This window comes from Chamaea fasciata, unplaced genomic scaffold (genome assembly GCF_029207755.1).
Source record: "Chamaea fasciata isolate MVZ Bird 193981 ecotype frontalis unplaced genomic scaffold, bChaFas1.0.hap1 SCAF_1, whole genome shotgun sequence".
Classification (NCBI taxonomy): domain Eukaryota; kingdom Metazoa; phylum Chordata; class Aves; order Passeriformes; family Sylviidae; genus Chamaea; species Chamaea fasciata.
Genome location: NW_027094086.1, coordinates 115096862 through 115123585, shown reverse-complemented (window position 1 = coordinate 115123585; position 26724 = coordinate 115096862). Strand labels below are relative to the sequence as shown.

Here is a 26724-nt window from a genome sequence, read left to right as displayed (position 1 = left end):
CTTATAATGTAGGTATGGTAAGCACAACATCCAGAAAGTTACTTGTCAGCATTTCCCACATTATAAGCAATTTGAGGCACTACGTGGATGAGGAAAGCAATGTGTCATCCCATTTGTATTCTGCTGCCTTGGGGTAAGAGCTCTGTTACCTGCCACCTTCAGGCCGCAGTTTGCGGCGTGTTAAGGCTGTCATTAATACAGCTTCTTTTGCAATTCTAAACACTGTGATTCTTTTCATCAATTAATTGAACTGATTTTTCAATATTAAAATTAATTAATAAAATATAACAGATTGCCGTTATAAAATACCTAATATGTTGATTATATAAACAGTTTAAATGCCTCTGTCTTAGGCAGGCATTTTAAAGTGCACTGGCATATTTGGTAAGTTGATGACATTGTCAGTGGTAAGCAGCAAGCCTTATCTTGCCTTTCTCAATGTCACAGGTTTAATATGTACTCACAGTGAAAAAACGCTGTATTTCAGGTCTAAGCATTTTCTAAAAACTGCCTTCCAACTGCAAACAGGTGTAGTCCCACATACATTTATCCACCAGGTAGCCTGAGATGGCAATGAAGTGTTGAACAGTTCATGTAAGACATGAACTACCTCCATTCATCTCAGCGGCTCTGAATCCTGCCAAATTCCCAGTGTCTTTGCTTCAGTGCTTCAGAAGCAGCTGAGGCAGGGGAACATGTGGCAGTGTCTGTCCTCTCTGCTGGCAGCAAAACAGTTACACTTAAAATACACCCTCAAATTGATGACCTTCTCTGAAGCAGGTTACAAGCTCAGACTGACCTGTCTATAAATATTTTAGAGGGTATAATTTAATCTGTGTGGTGGATTCAGTGTTTCCCTCACATTCAGTGAGACCACACATATCTTATTACTGAGTTTATTTTGATGCCATTGAATGAAGTCCTCAAATTTTTCATTGTGGAAGTACAGGGAAGCACCTTTGTTGAGGTAAAATACTTAGGCATAAGCTTTATTTCAATGGTATACTGAAAAGTTGGCATACAATACTTAAAATTAGGCAGGTGTTTGCCTGAGTCCTGGGACATCCTGCTAGGAAACAGTCACTGATTCACTTCTAACTGGAGTAGAAGAGTTCCTGGAGAGAATCTACCTGGGGAATTAATGAGCACCTACAATTCACAGGATGCTCCTCCACACCATCTCCCTTTCTGGACACTTTTGACATGCAGTTTGTGTAAGCTAGTTTATGGCTTTTGTGCTTTGGTAACCTTCCTTGTTCAAAATAGCTTCCCTTTGTAGACAGACATTTAATTTTAGCATGAAATTATAATTATTTAAATAAATAATTTTTTGATCTCACAGAAGACTTCCTTTCCTCCAAATGCTGAATGTCCTTGGGCTTCGAATGAGGGGGAGAAAATAGATTATCTGGCTATAGCATTTGGATTAACTGAGATCATTGTGCCAGAAATATTTTAAATTCTCATAGAAGTCCCAGAAGTGTAGCACTTAGTCTGGAAAACAATAAGCAAAACCTCAAGTGAAGGGGAAAAATGAAAGAACCTACAAGTATGTAGGGTATGGAATGACAAACTGTCAAATTATCCTATTAATTAGCAATACCTTTAGATAAAGAAACATTTAAAAACTGATAAACTTGCTTAGTAGGGTTCTTTGGTGCAGAACTCACTGGTGCATAACAATGGGCTCCAAAGCATTTTTCCAGATCTATGTAGAAAAGTACTGACAAGAAAAAGTATTTCTTGTTGAATGCAATGTTTTAATACCATAAATCTACTATCTTTTCTTTCCGTTATTTTGTCAAAGCTTCTTGATTTAATCCAAAGGTGCAGAGTTTTTTGGTGTGCTAGGGAATGATTTCTATAATTATTTTTTTATAGAAGGAAACCAGGTACTGTATCCTTTCACTTGTATTCTCTCTTCTGCTTACTGAGCGGGCTGATAATCCCACTCAGATCCCTGAGATCTCTGATACTGAAGAAAATCAGAAGAGGACCGTGCCTGTCACCAGTTTGCATTACTCTCCAGACACCGGTTTATCCGTGGTAGGGCAGGGGTGCGTTTGTAGGCACTCCCAGCTGACATTAGCACTGTCCAAGTGGAGTGAAGAGCACAGCTTCCCTGAGCCAGGGAGCGCCTTGCCTGCTGCTGGCTCCTGCCTGCCCAGCCCCTTTCTTGGCAAGGCTGTTGCTGGTGAAGTAGATGTCTGAAATTCTACATCTTAGTTTTAGATTTCATGAACGTGTTGTTGAAACCATCTGGGTTTGACTTGACATTTGGGTAGAACTGATGGAGAAATTAGTCCTCGATGACCTCCAAGAGGTGGTGGGGTTTTTTCACATTGTCTCTTCTTATCCAGTAGCCCCGGTATTCATTCTGAACTATGAAGTAAACTTTCATAGCTGAGCTTCTTTTAAAATAAAAATCCTGTGTCTTCAGCTTGAAGAAGGAGGACATTATTCTGAGCTAAAATAATCTCCTTGGTTTGTTACCTACAGGATCACCTGGAAGACCATATAAAATAGATACAGAAGTCATCAAAATAAACTACTAAAAAACCCCAAAAGGTGTTTGTAAACAATTCTACTGATAAAAATATAACCTAAAATTTGGAAATAAAAGCATTTTATTTAAGCAGTCTTTCTCAAAAATATTTCACTTCAATTTTTTCAGGAGTCACTGCTGTGATGCCTCTGCATTTTTTTTTACAGCTTAATCTATTGTGTCAGATGAACAGATGAAGACAGTAGAAGAATCTGTCTTGTTCTGACTTCCTTCAAAATGTGAAAAAGCTGTGGTCCTGAGTTATGAACATTGTCCAGGGCGCTGAAATAGATGCTGCTTTTTTTTGCCTTTTTTTTTTTTTTTTTTTTTTTGGCAGTATACAAAATAATGAGATTGATAAGACCAAGGCAGGAGAAAGCTCAGGAAATGTGTCCCATTCTCAGCCTGCACAAACTGGTTTCACTGCTGGCCACAGATGCAAGAGGCAGAGTTTATTTCCTTTATTTTGTCTTGCCCAGTCTTTAACCAGCAGAGTACTGTCATTTTGGCCTGGAAAGCAGAATGTTTGTTCCTATGGTTTTTCATTGCTTAATAATTGTGTAGTTATTGTGGCTTGAACGCTGTTCCACTGAGACACACTGTCCTTTCCAGGTAACGTTCCGGACAAGGATCTACCACTGTAACATTAACAGCCAAGGCGTCATCTGCCTGGACATTTTAAAGGACAACTGGAGTCCAGCGTTAACCATTTCTAAAGTTCTCCTCTCCATCTGCTCCCTCCTCACAGACTGTAACCCGGGTAAGACAAATTAACTTTCATATCCTTGTTCATCCATCATTCACATTTGGTCAGCTCACTAATATCTACTCAGTGCTCTGGTTTACTGGTTTACCTACTGAAAAAAACCACAAAAATGTAAATTTTAAATGCCATTCATACAAATAGTACAAAAAGAATGCAGAATTTCAGAAGCTCAGGTGCAGTTTTAGTACTGGAGAATATTTTTTTTTTTAATTCAGAAAGTTTGATCAGTAGAAAATACCTTAGTCTGCACTAATTTGGATATTACAACCAGGATATTACCATCAAGAAATATTAATGAGTTAATAAATATTGAAAAGGAAAGCTTTCATTTAAATATGCTGATAATGTGGTCTCTGAAAAGAATATTAATAGTACTGACAATGATAGATGCCTAACGCTGGCTCTACAAATAATGAAAATTAGTTTAAATGAGGTTTATTCAATGTCTTGGACAGTCAGCATGAGTATTCAAAGCAAGCTGTCATTCTTATTAACTAGCATAGCACTTAACCTCTCCCCCTCAGCTCTTTTAGATTTGTTTTATGCCACTGACCACTAGATCTGTAATTTCCACTTTCTCTTACCCTATTTACCAATGCATAATTCTGCCTGTAGCCTTGGAAAACCATAATATGTAGAAATTACTAAAGAATCATTGAAGAAAAATTATGGGATCTGTTTATATGTCATGAGAGTTGTTGTTGGTTTGTTTTTTATTATACAATATTTGTATTTTATTATTCAATATTATTTTTAATTTGCCCGAAGGGGCAGAATGTGAGATTCTGGCATAATCAGGGCCTGAATCAAAAACTGTAATAGAATATTGGAATATTTCGAAAGTCAAAAGAAGGTGAGAGCGGGCAAAAATGTGATTGACTGCTTTTATTTTCATGTGTGTTTGTTGCTGTATAAAACATTGAAACCTGTGGTTTTCCTTTCAGCTAAGAGGGGAGTGATAGAGTGTTACCATTTTAGGCACATTTATTTCAGGCGGATTGAATGCTCTCTGCTAACGTCTTGGAAAGATTGATTTCTGTTACTGTTCGGCCAAAAATATGCAGAAATATCTGTAGGTAGTCGGGCAGATAGATGACAGAAGTGTTCAAAAACCAAATTAATGTTTGCTCATGTGTCTTAGAGACCAGATAAAGAACTAGAGACACTGTAAAGCTGTGTAGGGATTGAGAAATGGGCAGTAAATACATGCTCTCTTGTGGTCAACACTCTTTGGAGGGACACAGTCATCTTGAAAGCTGGACAGTTTCCAGCGGTGATTTGAAATTTAGAAATTCGCTGCTTCCGCCTTCTCAATCTTAAATCCTTGCAGATGCTGTCAAACAACAGTTTTAGCATATCAAGTGTGTAAGAGGAATACTGAAAACAGTTATCCATACCATATTATCATGTACAACAAGTTAACATACCAAAAATGGGAAGTTCTTCCATTTAGCCTCTTTCAGTTAGCAGCCATAAGCATTGTCCTGACCAAAGTAAATAAAAGAATTTTATGATGGCTCATTTCCAAATCTTCTCTTTAATTGTGAAGTAGTTTTGGATTTTGTCACCACTGCTTCATGGTAAAATTTTCCCTTTTTTTGATGAATTAATGCAATTTTTTATTTGTATCCCAGTCTCACAAGGCACTGATGGCAGATATTTTTGAAGTGCTGAGTCATCTTTGCCTTCCTTGGAAATTGCCTGTTTCATGTTAGATATTCTTTTTATTTAAAAGTGAACTTTGAATGTTAGTGGTGTACAGCAGAAGGCTTGCAGAAATTTATAAGTCCTTACTTTTCATCATATTGCCTAATATGATGCAGTTGTACTGCCTGTCTCATTATTTTTTGTGATATTTTATCATTAAAAAGGTTTTGCTTACTTGCCATCAGATGGATGGTTGGATGGATAGAAAGACATGTCACTGATATATATATATATATATATATCATTGAAATATATCACATATATATACACATAAGTAGCTGCAGAAACATGCGTATATATTTTTTCCTCTCTGTCAGCTGGGAGTAACTTTCTAATCCCTCAGTCCTCTCTTCATCTAACTAGTCTGCCCCTTTCTAAAGGCAGAAACACAACAGGGGTCTCGATTTGATAAGCAACTTTGAACTCTTTTTTCACCATTCATCAGCCAGAAGCAGATCAAGTCAAATGGAAAGGCAACACTGAATCTCCCACAAACATAAACACATAGGATGGGCGAGTCTTCCACCCTGGCCTCTGAAGCAAAGAATCAAGTATCAGTTACCCCCTACTCTTACATTTATGCAAATCTTCATTAGAACAACAAATAGGAGTAAGAATGGCAGCTAATTAACCCTCAGTCATACACAGTGATTAAACGGCGCTGAAGCACAGCTGCAGCTTCATTGGCAAGCGCTGCTATTCTTCTCCAGCAGGCTGAGCAAATGAAAAGAGGTATTTGCTCCTGCCGCTCCTGTCATTCACACAGTAATCTACAAAAGCTACGGAGAGAGTCTCTTTCCTCCCTGGTTATACATCACCGCCCTTTGTTCCCTATCACTCCAGGCAGGAGCAAGTTTGTCCTTTTTAAACAACTAATACAATCTTTTACTCATAAGCTGTCTCAGACCCTTCAGTCCTGATTATTATTAATTGTCTCTGTTTTGCTTGGCACTATCAGCCAGTAAACTGTGTTAATGAGAGGTCTGAATTTTGTAACAGCTGGCTGACTTTTTCATGGGGGGAAGGGGTGTTGTGGGGTTTGTGTATGACTGAACACGTGTGCATTATCTGGGAGTTGGAGAGAGCCAAATGGATCGGGATGGGAGAGATGGTGGGATACACTAGCCCAATCCAGGCATTAGTGTTTTTCTTTAAGGTGGTACTAGAGGCCACAGCGCCCGTCCCTTTCCACAAATCAGGGCTCCAGTCCTGTAAATATTTTGGCACATGCATGAGCAACCCCACGGAACCTGATAGATACAGTCACCTGCATGAAACAGAGTTGAGTGAGCGAGTGAATGTTTATGGGCTCTGTGCCTGAGTGCTGAAAATGCCTGCTTCCAGTGTTAACTGCTGGGGCTGGCCTGTGTGGGCAGTTAGTTATTGCAGAGTATCTCCATGTGTGGACACTCCTCACTTTGAAAATGTATTAAGTTTCAAAAACCTGTCTTGCTTGGACTAAAAGTCAACTATACTTTAAGTGTTCAAGCAGAGCCTGGGGAGTGTAAATTCCCGCACTGCCTTAATCCAAAGAGCTTTCAAGTGCAGATGGCCCCTGAGACTTTGCGTTTTACTAAGTTTGAAGTGCTAAGCAAATTAATTGTTTTATAGTTACAGAGCTGATGATGCTGATCTGGGTTAGAATGTTTATTTTTCTCAGTTGATCATTGCCATCCTGGCCCTGCTGAAGGTTCTTGAGCCCCAGGACGAATATCATTTGCAAATGCTTCAGAGAAAATAAATTGTAACACTGCAGCATTTTTCTTTGCACGGCTCCCTTCTTCACATTCAAAATCTGAACTTGGCTGGCCTGATTATCCCCGATGTCTAAACAGTCTTTAACATCGAATCATGTCTGCTTAATAACATGCAGCTAAGCCTTGATTAGAACATCAGAACAAAGCCCACCTCTCCCTCACACCAGCCTCTTCCCTTCTGGTGTCATCCTCTGGCTCCGGCTCCTTATCATTTTTCCCACATGCAAGTTCCACAGTCAGTGGTGATTTTATCCCTCAGCTGACATTCTGGAAGCAAATGCTTTGCTGCTGCTGCTCCTGGCCCTCTTCCCTGCATGTCAGCCATGCCCCTCTGTGAGCTCCTGCGATGGGAATGTGCCAGGGGTGCACAGAGAGGACGAGAGTGGCAGGCTGAGGTGTGGCCAGCCACAATACTGCTTTCCCACAAACAGTAGGCTAAACACTTGGATGGCAGCTGCAGCCAGAGTAACTCCTGAAGGGCTCTGCAGAGCCTCACTTGCTTTGCTCTTTAGATTCCTCTGCCTGATTCCTAACCTGAACTGACTCACGGGAATTTTATACCCACTTGTTTTTAAGCAAGTCTTGTCCTGTACCTTGAGTGACCATTTTTCTGGTTTTCATTCCTGGTGTACTAATGAAGGGCCATCCTCTGCCCTTGTTGTCTTTATTTGCTGCTGTGTCTGTGAGCCTCCTTCTGTAAGAGAGGTTGTCTGTTTCCCTGCTCATCCTCACTGCACTCATCCTTCCTGAATGTGCCTGACTCTTGGAGTTCATTGGGGCATGAGGCACAGCTAGAGAGACTAACCTGCTCATCATCACCGTCATCCGGGTGGAAATACTTACTGCTCCCTGTTGGATGTGCCTATCTCACTTGGCAGCACCACTGAAGGTTATTTCTGTCTTAGCCCTGTCATTTTCACTGTTTGTCTGCTTTTTAACCCAATTGAGTGAAACGGTAGAGAAAGGAAAAGAGAAAAAGAAAAGAGAAAAAAGAAGAAAGGGAGGAAAAAAAAGAAAGGAAGAGCAAAAGAAAGAAAAAGCTTTTGCTAGAAAGGGCATTAACCTCTGGCAAAGGATATGCTCAAAAAACCACCTGCACTACCCACTTCACTGGCGTCAGCACAAGTTGGTTGCTCTGCTCTCTGATACTTCAGTAACACATTATCCGTGTAAAGATGCTTGTCTGGTTACCTTTTTAACTCACCAGAAACTGTGATGCAGTTTGTTTAATGTTACATGTAAAGTTTGCTGTGAAGGCAGTTTGAAGCTGAAGCATGCATGCCCTCACAATAAATGTATTTATAAGAGTAAATGAGTAGCACTACATTACTTTGAACAAGTAGCACTACGTAACTCTGATGTGAGACCCATCAATTTTTATAGTAGTTGCAGTTGCATAGCACATCTGAAAAGTAGACTATTTATGTTAAAAAACTCTGCGGTGTACATTGTGGCTTTCAAATATATTGTACCCCGGTTAGAAGTGGATGTACTGTTTTCTACAAGTACTGCCATGAATCATGAATTTACTAGATGGTTTCATACTTTGTTGACCCACAGGAAGTAATGTGGCTGTGCATTTTAATGACTTACATTTATCTAAGCTCAGATAAGCAAAGTCAAAGATCCTAAGGTTCTGGGGATCTTTACACGTCTCACTAAGGGACATAAGACATGCTTTTAAGCTTTATTTGTATGAGTCATCCTTACATTTTGCCTGTATTTTCACCAGAAACTTCTTGGTTTTATCACAGAGTAGGTGTAACAGGTAATTTTGGATAACATGCTATTGTTCTTTTTCTATTGCCATTACAAGTTATCCATGTGGTTTAGCATGATTTAGGTCTGCCAAAACTTTCAGCCAAAAGATAATAACACACTTACATACACCTGCATAAAGGTACTGGTATTTAAGAAAATTTAGAGATGGGATTAAGTTATTACATTATTCTTTTCCCTTTTTTTCTTTTTTCCTTTTTTCTTTTTTCTTTTTCCTTTTTTTTTTCCCTTATCATTTTCCTAAGGGTGTGCAAGGTTCTGTGCTCTCGTTGCTGAGGGTATAAAATCCCTGTTCTGTCATCTTTTGCAGAAAAGGATTCAATAGTGTAATTTAATGCACATCTTTGATCCTCAATGGGTTCTAAAACAGCACTTTGGAGAGTGACTTTTCAACATAATCTTAAAAGCCCTAAAAGCTTGAACGGTATGTGCCCTGTTACAAAGCTGCTGGGATTGCTGCTGTTTCCAGAACCTCTGCAAAACATGAGTAGGTGGGGAGATTTAAGTCAGACAACATGCAATGAAGGGAACTGAATTAGTGATTTCTCAGCCCATTTCCCTTTCAGACAGCAGTATACGTTCTTGGAGGGAAGTTGGTGTCCTGCTGCAATGCCACTGCCCTGTCTTGTGGCAGGTTTGCCTTCAGCAGCCATCCCCAACGCCAGCTGTTGGAACTGCTCCAGCCAGGGTTCATACCTCCAAGTGCAACGTGGATAGATCTGCTGCCTTGACAGTTTTGAGCACCTCCACATTTTGAATTTGTATTGGTATTTTGGAAACGTAAGCTTCATCCAAATGTCTGTTCATAGCAATTCCACAATCCCTACAAATTTGCATAAGGTATTGACAGGTATTAACAGGAATACTTGGGATTCCCAATATACAACACAATACCCATGGAACTGTCTTCTGCATACCCCAGGCAAAGGGGAGTAGGGTTAAACTTAAACCCTCTCAGGAAAATGCATCTCCCACCAGGAGATGGTGTGAGGCTACCAGACTTTGATGCCCGCTGTCACACTCCATGCTCCTGACACTGCTTTGGGCTGATCATCTCTGGTACAGGGGCACCAAGAGCCAGAATTGCCACTGCCACTTAAAAACCCAGTGTGTGCCGATGTGTCAGGTTCCACAGGAACAGCTCTGCTTCTTCAGCCAGCAAAGCCCCAGTCATATCAGCATACATTTTAATACACTAATAGATGTCCACAGTATCAGTAAAAAATACCTATTTTCAGAATTACTATGATACTTGAAAACACTAGCCTGTCCAAAAAAAAAGTTTAAAATAAATCCAAGGCAGCTTAATAAAGGAAAATGTAACATAGCTGTAATAATAAAATGTGTTCCATGCTGGAGCATTTGGCTCTGAGTGGGAATTTGGCTGACTTGTGGTCACAGCTCTGCTATTTGGCTTCCACATTCAAACTTTAAAATAGCTACCCAGCCCTAGGTAATGAAGAACAGGTCCGTGCTCCTCTCCACTCAGCAGCCTGGATATACCTTCATTTCCTTCCATTACTCCATATATCTCAATCCAGCAGGAAGCATGTACCATGTTCCCCCTCATCTGGTGCTTCCCCACAGCAGAGGCTGCTTTCTGTCAGTGCTGGTTCACATCAGGTGCTCCTTCTGCAATTTTTTAGACTTCCCAATTATCATTCCTTCTTTTCCTCTGACCCCCAGTTGTGAAGTGAATTTAGAAACTCTGGATGACACCAAGTTCAACGGATGAGCCACTTCTCATTTTCCTCATTCTTGTAATTTTTTTTTGTAAAGCCATAAGCTGCACATTTTGCTACCATCAGAGACTGCTTCAGAATCCAATCTGAATTTTTTTCTTTCTCATTTAACATCAGCTTTGTTCAGTGTATCAAAAAGGACTCTTAGGCTTTCCTGTGCCCAAGTACATGCTGTTGTGGTTTCTAGTGAAATTTTGTTTCCTTCTTGAACATTTTTGTCAAGATATATAGAAGACAGGAACAGTATAAGTACTCATTATAAATACTCATTAGAATTATAAACACTCATTCTTTAATAATCCATATTTGAGTAGATTTGTTGAATGTGATGAATATTCTGGAAAATGACTGAAATGGTTTTAAGTTGGTAAAACAACATTAATTTGTCCAATTTTATGAGGCTGGCTAAGCCCTGCTACTTTGATTCTTTCCTGGCACCCACAGGCTACCAGGTGCAATGTCATAACACAGTACTATCAGACATACAGCAAAACAATCTCATTTTCCCATGTATTCTTTTTGTAAGCAGCAGAGGGTCATGTAAACAATGAAATTGCTCTGTTGTCTGAGATTATTTATATTCTTTAGCTGGGAGCTGTTTTTTCCCTTTTCTTCAGAGTTTGTATACTGTGCTCTGTCAGGAAGTGGGCAGGTTTCTGAGCTGTTTCAGCACAATGGAAAATGCTTTCTTTGTATCTGAAGCAGGAAAATACTCTATGCCATGTCACTCAAGCATAGCAACAAGTAACACAGAGTAAATGAAAATTAAAGCAGCCAGGAATCAGTCCAGGGAATAATGTTTTTCAGTTTGTCCTGAGTTGCAACATAACCTTTTTGTTCCCTTTTACGTCTCTGACGTGAGTTGTCTCCAAAAAAATTAGCTCGTTCAGGAGGCTGTGGCTTAGCAAATACAAGGTGCAGTGTATGGTTGCCTTGGTGCTGCTGGGCTGGGAGCAGAGCAAATGGGTATTTGGCATAAAGGCCGTTCTAATAAGTTGTCCTAAGGGAACATGAAAGGAAAATGCAGCATAAAACTGTTGGGGTTTGTTCTGCTCTCAGTGAGTGTAGAATGACTTCATCAAAGGTGGGGTTGTCTTGGGAAAAACATGAGCAAATTGATCCCATCAATTGCGAGGAAGTTCTTTTTGCAAGAAAGTACTTGTGTATCTATAAATACTGTATGCTCCCCTCCCTGTTCTGCAGAACCTGCTACTTAGGTAAATTTACATATTTGCACTGATCATATCATAGTATGTAGAGCTGATATTTGCAAATTCTTGGTAGTTCATCAGTGCTTTCTATTTCCATTCCTTTTAAAAGATACTGTGCTATACCGGTTATGCTGTAGTGTGTATACAATACTAACCTCTATTCTATAGTTTGAATCACTTACAGTTTCTCATATTCTGAGCTGAGCACACAGTACCAATATGTTAAAGGCATTTAGGCACCTACAGCTGCTGGCTGACAGCCGGCAGGGTTTTCAGTACTTCCCATGGGATTTGAACATCTGAAGTCTCACTAGGAGCCTCTCAGCACTTCCAGGAAGAGACTTGCTATCTACATCTGGTCTTTAAATTTTTGCAGAGACATACACCTATATGTCTTAAACTCTGTGAACATGATCTATAAACATGAAATTAAATGGATGTAAATGCAAAAAATGCAGCAGCACATTATGAAAATTGCATATAGATGTACATTGAAATGGAATTAATTTCCTTTGCCATGAAAAGCTGATGAAACTGTTACAAGATTTGTTCTTATCAGTTCAGTAAGTCCCCTCAACATGAACTCATGACTGTGGGGATTATTATAACAGCAGGAAAAACATTTGTGAACTGTCATCCCTTTAGTAGTTCTCAGGAAAATATGTCTTGGAATATCTCCTAATTATGTGTGCAGGGGGAGGAGGCTTGGATCAGGATTACTATTGATGTTGGCCTAAACCATTGCTCTTTTCAGTTGCACTTTGACAACACCTTATGGATAGAAGACCATTATTTGTGAGCATAGAGGCTTTTAGTGTGTTTAGATTTAGGCTATTCAAAGCTCACAAAACATCATTAGAAAGATTAACACAACTATAGAAGTAAGATTGTTTAGAAACACTTAGTTTTAAACCCCCCATTATGGTTTCAGAAGTCTACAGTCTGTTTAATTTTTTTTTTTTAATTGAAAAGTGTCTGGAAATATTTACATAAGAAAATTGGTGGGTTTATGAAATTTAGAGAGCGAATGGTAGAGATTACTTTTTAAAAATAAAATCTGGATTTTGTGGTATCCAAGGCATGATGCAGTCATTAGCTACAGCTCCAGATGCCAGTCACACACGCACTTACCCTGTTCTTTTTTTTTTTTTTTCCCTGATGTATCTGGAACTCAGCAAAGAATAATGACTAGAAGGAGTACAGTCATTCTCTAGCAGAAGACCAGTGCTACTCATTGAGTCAGGTACATTGCCTGCAACTGCTCATCCCTCAGTGGTTCAGAGAAAAGTGTAAAACTCCCTCAAAGCACTTTACTCACACAGCAATACACAGGAGAGGAAATTCCCTCCTAGCCACAGCTAGCAATCAGATTATGTGCTGAAGCATGAGCAGTACAGCCTTTGCAATGGTGCATGGCAACCAAGTTTTCTAATTCTTTTTTGAGTTTCCTAAATCACCTTTTAGTATTCCTGCACTATACTTTTTGTGTGTTCTTTACAATTTGGTATATGAAGCATCTCCTTCCCTTTAACTTTTCCTAAATGTGATGGAGTTTTGTTTGTGTTCCTTTCTTGCCAGGGAAAAGATAAACAAGACCACTTTTTTTTTTTTTTTAATCAAATTACCTGGCACATCTTATTTTGTGGTTTTTTCCTTCTCGAAGAAATCACCTTAGATTTCAACCATTCCTTAAATGGAAAAGGTTTGACCATGCTGTTAATGATTTCTTGTCCTTTTCAATAATGTTTCTGCTCCTAATTTGTTTTTGCTTAAGGAGATATGAAAAAAAAAATTGAACTTCAGACATAATAATACCCAACCATCAGTTTATTAAATGGCATCTGATTAAATCAGAGAGTGACTGAAATCCAAATCAGTAAAGAGGCTTTGTACATCTGTGACAAGAAATAAATGTAAAGGGATGTAACTGGCACTCATAAGAAAAAAGAGCCTTGTCACAACACTTAACTGTTCCTGATTTTTATTATTCCTCAGAAAGGGTTTCTAGAACATATAAAATACAATCTTATCACAAAATGGAAATAAAGCTGGAAAAAGATATACCCGACTTTGGGGTTTGTTTTTTGGTTTTGGGGTTTTTTACATGAAACTTAGAAAATCTGTATGATAAATATACATACAGGACTTTTAAAAGTTTGTTGATTTCTGTTCAAGAAGTTTCTGCACAGAGTTTCTTTAAGCTTAGACTCTACCATCATTAAATTAAAAGTAATTCAGAAAATGCAAGAGTGATGGATGCTACAAATACAAAAGGCTAGAATTCATTTTCTTTCCAATAAACATGGGTAGTTTAAAATACTACCATTGGATGTTTCCTATGCCCATTACCTCAGAGAGAAGACAGGTAATTTAGTGCATACACGTCATAAATCTTTGTGTGAACCAAGACCAAAATAAGTCATCAACGTTAAATGTTGAACAATGTGAAGTATTTAAATAAAGCTCTTAGTTATTTCTCATGTATAAAATACAGATTTCTAGGTTAATTTGAATGAATTCCAAGATAGAAAGTAAACTGCCTTTCAAAATACACTCTAATGTTTTAAAGTCATTAAATGTATTTTCTTTGTTTCATGCAGGTTTTGTCTGCCAATATAGACATGTCTTTAATCACATTGGAATCTTTTCTTGTTGTTTGTATGAAGTACATACATCACTTGCAGGCTTAAACCATTCTACTGAATATATTTTTCTCACTAATATAACTGTATATATTTAAAGGAAAAACACATAAAACTAGAAAATCAATGAATTTAGACATCACATTCTAATTTCACCATAATTTAATCTAATGTTCATTATTCTCAGCCAGTAAAAATAGCTCAAATCTCAGATGGAGTAAACTGGCTGAGCTTTTATACTCCAGATTTTTCATTTAGACTTTGTTCCATTTTACTAAGTGGGGGTTTGTTTTGTGTGTTTGTTGATTTTCTTTTTCCCTGTGTAGCTTTTTTAACATAAAGGCAAGGACAGATTTTCAAATTTCTTGCTATACATTTCTAACTGCCTCAGAACCACCCTCAGGACCCTAATTAGTATGACTATTTTTAAGACTGATTCTTCCTGTTCCTAAAATACAAATATTTTTGTTTCACCATAGAAATCACACTGCTCCACATTCTTTAAGCTCCTAAAAGGAAGCCTGCTACATTTGGCTAACAGATTCCCAATAAGAATGTAGAGTCAGTCCTGAAAAGCAAAATTTATAAGCCCAGATATGTTCGCTATTAAATCATTTAGTCTCTCACTTTCTTGCATAGGATTTCAGAAATTAGTATTCCTGAGTCATTCAGATTCTACCTTCAGAGATGATTTACACCTCTGCAAGACATGTCTCTCGTATTTTGCATGGCTAATTTTCTACATTATTCAACAGGGGAGGAGGAAACGGTTGTTTGTTTTTTACAGTTTTGCAGATCTATCAAAGGCAACAAATAAAACAAATTATATGCAGTGCGTGTTTCAGAATCTCTATTTTCACAGCAAATTAAGTTCAGGTGCATTAGATGGAGTTGTAGACAGCTACTTAAATACCAAAATATATGGTGCAATTGTCCCAAATTTAAGGATGGGCCGTACTGTAAGATTTCATATTCATGTGGGATACAGAAATAGAGCTTTGATTCGTAAATTGTTTGTAGAATTTTCCATCTGTACAAGGCTTAGAAAAAGGCCCTTCTATGGAGTGGAGCATTTACAACTCCAAGATGAATTAGATTTCAGAAAATTCTCAGAGGCTAGAATCCTCACTGCTTGGGTTTTTATAATATTGATTAGATAAAGTGGCTGTATAAAGTGTCATGAAAGTAGAACTTACTGTAAGACATAATATTATAGTAGCAAAAGGAATTCCTTAATGACCTTCCATGTCTTTTTCATCTCCACCTTGTATAGCTTTTTTGTACAGCTCAATCTTAGGACTCTTTATGCCAATGCCTGAAATCATTTTGCAGAGTGATTATCATTTAGTCAGGCATGCCAGTGGAGTCAATGTGACCCGTCAGGCAGGAAAGATAAGATTTCCAAATAAAGTTATATTAACTGTTAGTAAATAAGGAATTATTGCTGTAAAATATCACAATTTGAATCTTTTTTCAGTATTGCCATGTAACTTCATTACAACTAATCCAGAAGTAAAACTTGGCTATGTGATGAGTGCTACTTATTTTGTTTAACCTGTTTTTTTTCCTTCTAGTCCTATTGAACCTATTCATAATTGGACATAATTATATTCATGTTCTGAAGTTAATCTAGAAGTGGATAGTCCAGTTGGTTGCTAAAATGGGGTTCTTTTCTCACTCACCTGCTGGTTCCTCAGTCATTGCCTGTAGAGATAGGGAATGGAGAGGCCTGACTGTTTTTTGTGTTACTGGGTAACAGAGGTGTTTTCATGCAAGGCACACCTAAGTTCCTATTCCTGTTCCAATGGATGTTTAACTTGCCAAGGGATTTCAGGCCCTGGGCTATGAAAGAGTTTTATTTAGTAGGCCTTTAGAAGGGATAAAATTCTTCACTAACCCAGCCTTTTGTAAATAAAGGCCTCTTGTATTCTTTTGACATTTTTATGGGATTCTTAATAGCAGGTTTGGATTTAAATTTGACAAATTAATAATGAGGTTTGGACTTAAATTTGACAAATTAATAATGAGATTTAATAGGACGAGAAGAGGAAAATCAAATTAAACCGAAATAAGCAGCATTCATAGCATATGTAGGCTTTTCTATTTTTTAAGGATGTATTGCAATAAAGGCATAAAAGGGATAGATTTAAGAGCAGGATTCAGATGATTCCTGCATCTGACCTAAAATGAGTGTATTTAAGTTGAAGGTCTTTGATATTGCTTACATTCAAACACTCTTCTAAGAGTGAAGATGGCTTTAGGACTCATTTTTCTCTCAGTGTCTAAATGCCTCTCATTTAGAGAGGACCAGACCATGCAGTAATACCTTCTCCCCTCCCTGTCATCTGGGAATCCACACAATAAGTGGATCCTGTAGGACCTCCCGGTTTTCTTGCAGAGGAATCTACCTTTGGTACATGTGGTTATAGGATGTCTAACCTGTCACAAAACATGGTCACAGAGAATGGCTTTACCCACGTTGCTTAGGGATTAAACTGTTTGCTCAGGATGTGTAAGACCCATGGGTCAGTCCTTTGCCTGGAGGTGATTAGTGGGAAATGAGGAGAGACAAATCCAGAGGAAAACTGGTTCCATTATCTTTAGAGGGAAGAAATGCCAAACGCACGAGCATTCCTACAGAATATCTATCCCTCCTTTAGTGAATCTTCAGACACACACAAAAAAAAAATCACATCCACAGTGCTTTTCTGAAAATACAGTTATGACCCTATGGATAAAAGCCAGTTTAATTATGGGTCTTAGCATTTTGGTTGCTTGACAACATGTTGAGATCCGAGGCTGTGATTTTCTTATTATCCACTCACAGCCATCTTCCACAAGGTAAATGCATATTGCTGTAACTTCTTCAAATTTTATCAAACCACATGCCATGTAATGTCTTTCAAATTAAGTTCTACAGTTACTAACACCTTTTTATTAATTTTTTTTTCTAATAGCAATGACTGCTTCTCAGTTGAGTTCGTTATTATGAACAGACACATTGCTAATGTATCTGTGCTTTTAATATTGAGATTCATCCAAGCATCAAAGTGAAGTGTGTTATTTCAGAATTTTAATTGTTCCAGCATACTGGCACTTCTAAAAGGTGCATGTTCTTCCTTAATTAAAGACAACTCTTCAAGATTAGTACACTGTGCCTTGCTGATCCATGATTGCCTCCGCTAACTCCCAGTCAGCCAGTAACGTTTATAGAAATCCTGCTAAAAACTGAAGACTGAAAAAAAAAAAACTTTCTCTTTAAACAAGAATGATTTCCCTTGGCAAGGTACAGAGATGAATCACTGCCAACACTTTCCTTTAAGAGCTGCGTTAATAAAATTGGGCCAGATAATACTCCTTATTTCTGAAACATCTTTTTCTTAGGCAGCCTCATATTTCACACAGGTCTGTGGTAGGTAGCCTGAGAGCAATCAAACACAAGTCTAGAGAGAAGAATGAATTTCTCCCTCCATGCTTACAAAATGGATATTTTAGTAAATGGATGTTTCCTAAACTAGATTTGCAGAGCTCTTTTATTTTTGAAGATAGGTAACATTTTTTCTCCAGACAACAGTTTGGACATCATAATCAAGTCACGTATGCCTTAATATTTGCGTAACTGCAATCATTGTGCAAACTTAACAGAGGTCAAATGTATTTCTGGCAATTCTGCAGAGCTCAAAATTTAGAGTCAAGTCATGGATTGCAGTCTTTTTTGTGATGTACATGTGTACAGCCACATTTATGAAAGTATCTACATGCCTTGCCTGAGTGATGGAAAAGCTTTAGTCCAGCTTTTCAGGTGGAAAACTAAGGTACCCACTGTAAGACCACTTGACTTTTCTTTCTATATGTATTAGAATGTTTCTATTGAATGTTGAGAAGTGACCAGACAAATCTGTAAAACTAGTTCCTGAAATGTGAAGCGGACTTCATTATATGTCATATCGTGTGGTTTCTACTGTGAACTATAATTTCTAAAGTTGATATTAGGTTCACTGTCTTTTTTCCTAGTACGTATTTAATCTTTCTAGAATTTGCTCCTTTCTCCTCTAGTGACAACCATTTTTCTTTGCTCAAACAACTAATTTTATTTGTTCTCTTTTTTTAATACAGTGTTTATCGATCACTTTATCATTCTTCTGTATTGCTTTCAAAGAGCCCCGTGGATGGTTAAATACGTTCTGTGCGGATAGTTGAAATTGTGATTTTGTGAAAGTCAGGAATAAATTGTAGTTCAGCTTGTAGGCTGTGTAAAGCAATTCAGAGCCCTGCCACCCGCCTTTGTTCTGCCCTGAATCGCGCTGTTGTTCCAGCGCGTGCGTGTGTGTTGATCAGGCTCCCGACCGCGAGCTCGTTTCATTGCTGCACAAACAGGGATTAGTGCTGCCGCACTCCTTTTCACCCATGCCCTGGGCTTGAGCACTCTTTTCAAAGGTGAAAGGGTAGTGGAGTAACTCGGTGTGCCACTTCACCTGTCTCTGCCACCAAAGAATTACTTAGCCTGTGCATTATTATTAATGCTAGCAAAAGAGAGAAACACTGCTGCTCTAAGATCACTGAAGGATGCTATGATGCATTTCACATATCTCATTTTCTACATCAAGACTCATAGTATCCTTGACACGGTCTTTTAGGAGTTCACTGAGTTTGAAACAGGTGATATGTGGCTAACTGTGAAAACTTCCTGAGGCAAAGTGGCACAATAAATAAAATTACTCACAAACAATTCATCTTCTCTTAATCCCTTCCTCCAGGAGTACTAAATTGTTCTGTGACATATTTGGTATAGCATGTCTCACACTGACTGGTCTTTTTATAACACTAACCTGGATACCACTGAAAACAACGTAAAAAAAGTATAATTATATATTAAATAATTTTCAAATGCAGTTTAAGGGTGGTTCTGGTGTTAATCAAACTGTCAGGATTTGCTGTTAAGAGAACTGGTGTTTTGGTGTAGTACTAGTTTCTGCTCTTGCCCCAGTCCTACTTTTTTTTTTTTCTTTTTTTTCTTTTTTTTTTAGTTTGCCTTTTAGGTCTTAAAGGTTGATGCAATATTTAAACCAACAAATATTGGATTCAGAAATCTTGGCTTTCGCTGCACGCCGATATGGGAATATATTGTCTTGCACCGCTATTAGCAATGAAAGCACTGAACAAAATGTAGTTACTGAAAATACAAACTTTTATTCTGGGGAGGTTTGATTTCAGGGTAACCAGTCCTGCCTATACTCCTGCATCGAAATTACTCCAATGCAGGTATCCTGTAGATGACATAAAAAGCACATCAACTTTTCCTTAAAAAAAAAAAAAAAAAAAAGTTCAAACACTCCACATTTTTTGGCTGAAAAATAAATACAGCATAATATATGGTAAGAAAGGCTGTCCTAAAAGAAACAAACAAATGAAGTAGTATTCCCTAAACCAAAAACACTTCTAAATGTGTAACTGAAGTTAAAATAACTAGAAAAATACTTACTTGTTTCATGTCACACATTCTGTCCAAAGAATAGGAAACACTTAAGTTTTGCTGACTGCTGTTTCAGTACAGGCAGTTCTGTAGAGCCTCTCGTTGGGGTGCCCTCACAGCTGTGAGCATGGAGTTGTTTAGTTCAGGAGAAGGAGTAAGACCTTCCAAATTACATCTAACCTTTGGAAATTCTTCCACTTGAATTCTGCTCTTCAGCTGGAGCCCAACTCTTTACAGCCTGATACAGAGCTGAATCTAAACCTGGACCAAGAAAAAAGTACATTCTAAATATTTGGCTGAAGAAACTGAGATTTTTATAGGGCTGCGGGGTTTTTTAGGTTTTAAGGTACTCCAGAACTCTTTCTGAGAACCCACTTGTGGTGGTATAATAACTGGCTCCATCAGCTGTTCTCTATTAAAACTGCAAAATACTGCAATGGAAATAAAATTCTACTTTATAAATGCTCATAAAAAAATATATAAAATGCTTACAAACACCCGTAATGCACGTTTTAAGTCTAAATGTGTGTCTCTTTAACCATGTTGGCATTGCCGATTGGAATTTCATTGCATATTGTGTGGTTGATGGGGAAGGCACATTGAAATCAAGCTGTTAAACACACCATCTCCGTTTTTTATTTCACTAGAGTATGTTTGCTGTATTTTTAAAAGAGCATTGCAAAGCCCAGGAGATGAATTCTGCTCTGAAATTGCTATTTGCTGACATAGAAATAGCTGTAAAAATACAAGCCGAGAAAAATACAGTGTAGCAATATATTTTCATTTATTTGGGGGGAAAGTAGCTTTTAAAGAAGAATTATAGTCTGTCTTCTGAATGATAAAGCAGTTTAACTAGCATTAAACACAGCTGAAATTTTGTAATGACCAAACCTCAGCTCATCCAAATCCCCAATAGCATTAACTCCCTAGAATTGAACTGTAAATTTGATTAGCCTTACAATAGACATGAGACACAAATGTTCTTCCTTATACAGTCATATTAAGTGGCTGCAAAAGAAGACGACAAGGTATTGTAGAGCAGTGCATCCAACCTTTTTAAGCTAGGGACAGGCTCCAGCTCACCCAGCTTTCAGAACCACATAAATACAGGGCAATTTCATGAATTCTGATACAACATAAGGATTACATATGGTGAGGTGAGGAGGGATTTAGTAGCTGCAGTCTTCCTGTAAATCATCCAGGAGATTTTTTTCATAGTCTGGTTCTTTGGATTGACATTTTCCTTGTAAACGATGTTGCTGAAACTTAGCTTCTGTCCTTGCCTGTATAATATGGGGTCTTTTTTATATATTTTCATTACTCATGCACTGTCCTCTGACGTGAAATTTGATCCTGTAATTCCTGGTGTGTTAATATTTTGCATGGAATAAATCAGAGTACAGGATAACAAATTGCCTTTAAAGGTTATGGAGGCATCCTAGGGTAGGTTTTTAGAAGTTCAAAGTCTGGGACTGGAAAGAACAGTAAATTACAAGGCCTTAAAGATTTCTGGGTCCACAGACTTGCAGCAGCTCCTCACCTGAGCTGAGAGTGTGGACCACAGCACGACTTCCCGTGCTCCCTACATGTGGCTGTCACAGCCAGTGCCACCTGCAAACCTGCTCCCAGGATCCAGTGTTACACAGGATCACAGGTCACCCTGCCTCAGCCAGGCTGGCACAGCCACCAGCACCCCAAAGCCCATTCCTGCCCACAGGACAGGGAAGGAGCTGTGTACAGAGGGTGCCATCCCAGCTCTCGAGCCAGCCACCACACATCTGGTGATCCAAGAGTACATTTCTCCTGCCAGGCCAGGAGTTTAATAGATATGCCTTTTTTTATAAATTTACTGTGGGTTTATTTTAATTTCTTTCACTAAATTGTTTCAGTAACACATTCCAGGCATAGCTTTATACTCCTATCCCCTGGGAATTGTTGTCATTTGGGCAGAGTCCTGTTTAGAGTCAAATTCTGAAATTAACTCTGATTCATTGATGAATCATGCTAATGCTTTAAGGGGAAAAAAATAAAAGGTAAAAAACTAGAGCAGTTTACTAGTTATAGAAACAAATTTCTAGCATCAAGAGTAAAACCGCCAATACATGCAAATGGAAAATAAGAAAGTTTTCTGGTAGAGAGAAATGGAAACAAAAGAAAAATGTTGTTATGAATTTTGAGATCCAATTTTCCTTTTCATCTCTTAATTAGATAGTTTACGCAGCGGTTGTTTTATAAATACATATTTGGCCTTACTAATGGATATTTCACAATAACCCTTAAACAGTGCAGCCCAGCTGAGCACCAGGTGGTGCTCAGTCATGTGCTACATAGCTTAGTGGTGTAAATGGGGACCATTGTTTCTTCTTCATACTTGGTATTTTGTAGGATTTCTTCCTCATACTTGATATTTTGTAGGACTTGGGCACTATGACAAAGGCTTGTGCATGTTGGGAGTTAAATCTTTTAATTGTTTTAATTAGGATGCTTCAATTTATCTTGTAATCTCTGTTATGGCCCGTCACGGGGAATGACGTAGCAGTGCGGACTTGTGACTCATGGAGTGTTGAGAGATGTGTCTCCTTGGACCTGCTGACTGGAGCTGCCCACACAGATGAGGGAGAGACCAATGGCATTTCTGGAGCTCACACAGTGTCCTTACATCCTGCGGCACAAATGCAGCGTACAGCTTCAAATTGGCCAGTGCACCATTGGCTCTGGTCTGAAGTTTAAATTTCCCTCCTCAGCAGCTCTCCTGGCTTCCTAAACAAAGCAGTTGTGCCTCATGATGGCTTTATGACCTCACAGCAACTGCTAAAATATGCCAGTTCTTCAAACACCTATTGAAGTGTCCTTTTTAAAGTCCTCATAAATATCTACATGTGACACACCTCCAGACCCTCTGACAGAGATGTGAAATGGCTGAGCCTTGCTGTCAATAGCTATTTTTCTATTCCTTGAAATAAATTCCTTGCTCTCAATGAGCAAGTGGCTTTCCCAAACTGTGTTTGGGGTTTTTTTATTCAATATTGTTATAACCAATAAAACATACAGCCAAACTGAAAAGAAAAAAATAAAAAAATGCCATTGCTGTAATTACTGAAAGTACCTTTCAGTAACATTTGCTTGGCAGGTGGCTTTGGGTGCAGCTGGTCCTGCTCATGCTACAGCAAGCAAGGACCTCTCTTTGCTTCCAGTCCTGCTTCATACAGGCAGACACCAATGGAGGGAGGCACTGGCTTGGGGGAAGCAGCTAAGATGATTGACAGTTGATTCTCAGGTCACTCAGCAGGAATTTTGTTGTAGGAACCTACAACAAAAGCTTTGTAGACGTTCCAGGCCATCACCTCCACTCTTGCAACTGCCAAACAAAACACTGCAGAGACAAAGGCTTGAACCTACAGATAAATAAACAGCCCCATTCTTTGCATTATTGGACTTGAACAGATTTCCACATCTTACCAAGAACTCCTCTCACTGATTCTCTCACTGCAAAGGAAAGGAGACATCCTCCCATGCTGGGAGGAGGTTGGCAGGAAGAGCCTTACCTTCAGAGCCTTGTAAAGATGTATGTTGTTGAAATACTTTCTTCCTCATAAAAGGAGGTACAGATGAAACCCCACACTAGGAAACCAAGCATTCTAATTATCGTCCAGGTTTGCGGATGATGATGTGATCCTCAGTATCCTTGCTGTATATCAAGGAAATCAATTTACAGCTCTCAGTATGAAAGACATGCTTTTGCGGAAACATTCGTCCTGCCCCTAAAAATAACTTCCAGACTTGAACTAGATAAGCCTTTACTACAGCACATCACTGTTCACTGACTCATACAAGGTTTTATAAAGACCTCAGAGGCATCACTTTAAACACACACTAAACCTCAATAAGAACTTGTCACATTCCAGATCATAATGGTGTGATATTCCTACAACTCTTCCCAGCCAGATGCCTCAGAGGCCAAACCCCACCTTCCCCTACACACATGAAAATCAGGATATCCTTCAAATTTTTCTTCAGAGATTCCTTTCAAGTTCAACACTTAGTCTCCATTTCTCCACGAGACTGTGGAAGTGTTTCTTTGCAGAGGGGCCTTGTGTCCGAGGAGGATGTGGGAATTTGCAGTAGTGCTCTCACACTCATCCCCAAGCTACCATTACACTATGACAAGGTTTTCCTGTTGCTATTGAGGGAAATCTTTTTGCAAAGAGAAATGTTGCCCTTTTCCTACTGCTCAGGTTTCCTATTTACCCTGCAGGGCTTCTCAAACCTTGTTTCAGCCACAAATAACTTTTTGCTACCTAAGTGCCTGTAGACTGTTAACCTCCTATTTGCACAGGACAAAATCCCTCAGATAATCCCCTGCACAGTTTTTCTCCCTGGGTGTGGAGTTAAAGGTGATATACTTTCTAGTCTATGACTTTTACACTCTATTTTAGACCAGATATGCTTCTTTTACACACATGCATGTAAAAATAATCAAGCCCAGGCCTCAGTGAGCTCCTCTGGATATATTAAGACATTAAAGGTAAGCACATGCAGTAAGTGTTTGCAGGACAGAGACTACAGGGATTTAGTACACTGCAGTCACAGTGATAATTTGTCTTACTAATTCAGAAGGTACAAACTTCACATTCAAATCACAGGCTCTTCCTGAAAGCGCAGGTTATGCATGGAAAGCAAAAGAATTTGTTTTATTAGATATCACCCACTAATATTTGGTGAGATTGGCAGTCAGCCATTCAAACTATTTTTGGCTAAGCCAACATATTTCCCCTATCATAAACTCCTATCATCAACAAACAAACAAAAAAGCTCAGATTTACTCTGCTTGACAGAAGGCCTGACATCTTGTCCTGGGAATTTCAGTGGTTAAAAGTGCAAGCACCACACTCAGATGACAACTGTACCGAGAAAGCCGATGCTCATATTGTTCAATGGCACCATCTTCAGACAACAACAAAGTTGATTATTACCTGGCTTTCACAAGAAGTCATATTCATCTGTCCTAAGTCAGGGAAAAGTGTGGTATAAGTGCCTCTGGACTTGGCACGGTACAATCTCAGAACATTTACTGTTGCAGCAGAAATATGAAGAGTATGGGTTCCCCTCAAAAAAGGGAGGAAACTATAAATTTTGTCTGTTTAAATTGAGAAGAGAAAAATGTTGTCTGAAAAAGAAAAATGTTGATGAAATATGGTCACTTCTGGGAATGTCTTGTCTTGGATTGCCTCTTTTTAGGGGACTGATTGATTTTGATTAATTATTTGTGAAGTAATTCATAGATCCAGACCATATCATGCAGCATTCTGGCCACGGGAATACTCAAGGATCCCATGAATTAAATAACAAGTCCCAAAATTTGGAATTAAGTTCTGTTGCTTTGAAAATAGTACTTGCTGCCCTAATTCCTTACATTTCTTTATGTCTTGAAACTAAAGGTATTTTAAAAAAACCAAAACAACATTCAACCTGATAATAGAAATAGAGCTCATCCTCTTCTTGGGTGAGAATGTGAATAGTTGTGTGAGTCTAATACCATAAATGAATTGCATCACCTGAAGGTGAGTTTTAGCTCAAAATAAAATTACCGGAACATTTTTTGTGAGGTAGAACTTTAGAAAATTGTTTCAGTTATATGTTTACAATGCATGTATAGCTAATTGTCATCCATCTCCCCCTCATCTCCTTCTCTCCATGCTCTGAAAACAAGGCTGTTGTATGTAGGCACCTTGTTCTTGCAGTTAGACCTGAGAGAACTGAACGAACATGGATCTGAAAATAGCTTTTCCATCCTCCCGAGGCTGACGTGCATTTGATGGTTTGTGTTTCCTTTGCAGCTGACCCCCTGGTTGGAAGCATTGCCACTCAGTACATGACTAACAGAGCAGAGCACGACAGAATGGCCAGACAGTGGACCAAGCGATACGCCACATAGGAAACTCCTCTAGGATTTGCTGGACCTGTGCAAGCACATTCACTAAGTGCATCAATAGCCCTTTCCCTTCATTCTTATTTTTTATTAAATTTTGAACCATTTTGTGACAAAAGGTTGTCCCTACTTCCTTTTTTGTTTCGTTTTGTTTTATTTTTATTTTTATTTGTCCTGGGTTTTTTTGTTCTGTTAACTTGAAAGTTGTTTCCCTCAAATGTAGACAGGGAATTTTGGTTATCAGTGCAAAGAATGTTGGATCTGTAATAGTATAGAGCTTTATCAGAAAGCTTTGTATTAATGTGTGGGGTTTTTTTTTTTTCTTTCATGTGGTTTTGGGGAAAACAAACAAATTCAGAATTATATCTCGTTTCTACTTAAATGTAGTGTTTAGGGTTATTTTTTTGTACTGAAGTCTTTAATGGTGGGTGCATGCTACTGGGAACAAGTTTTGTATAAAAGCTTAAAATCAAGAATCACTGTGCATTACTAAGACTGTGTTTATCACTAGCCTTCTGTTTCCCACACAAAAGGCTATTGCATTGAACAAATTAATATGTATTTTGATTTACTTAAAAAACAGAAAAAAAAAAAGTGCTTGTAAATTTCTTAGGGACCTGCCACTTTTGACTGTGGATCAGTTGATGTACACTTGTATTATTAAAGCACTCAATAAAACACTGTGGCTGATAAATGCACTTCTTGCAGGATGGTGCTTTTGCATTTATGCAGCATAGGCTGCTTAGTCTTCACATAATACCACTGCAGGTTAAAAAACTATTTTTAGACCTGAACTATTCACTTCTTCTCAACAATGCATTTCTTAACTTCATTGTGTTTTTCTTCATATACAAACATCTTTCACATTTCAAGGCCTTTCTTTGCCATGTCTGTGCTCAGCCTTGCTATTCAGAAGCCTCTTGCTGCATCTTTTACACTGTGGCTTCACCATATCCATCTTGTTACATTTAAAATAGTTGGCAATAAAAATAGCCTTGCAGTGAAAGCAGAATATTGATGTTGATTTTATACAGCAGGCCTCATTTTGCCTTTCTCCAAGCTCTTTGACTGTAAGAGCAACTGTTATTTAAAAAAAAATAAATGAAGGTTTTCGATGGGAAAATTGAGCCCACTGCACCAATCATTCCCAGCACATTCAATGATAAGGGTATT

The 26724-nt window shown here is 38.4% G+C and overlaps 1 protein-coding gene across 4 annotated transcripts in view; it reads left to right on the top strand.

The window, feature by feature from the left end:
- LOC136295838 (ubiquitin-conjugating enzyme E2 E2) overlaps positions 1–26249 on the top strand; it is a 200736-nt gene extending 174487 nt beyond the window's left edge. For all 4 annotated transcript variants that reach the window (XM_066194544.1, XM_066194525.1, XM_066194535.1 and 1 more), the window contains exons 5-6: positions 3158–3305; positions 25460–26249. In XM_066194544.1, coding sequence (XP_066050641.1) covers positions 3158–3305; positions 25460–25557 — 246 coding nt within the window. In that variant the 3' untranslated portion in view covers positions 25558–26249. The remainder of the gene's footprint in view (positions 1–3157; positions 3306–25459) is intronic.
- The last annotated feature ends 475 nt before the right edge of the window (positions 26250–26724 follow it).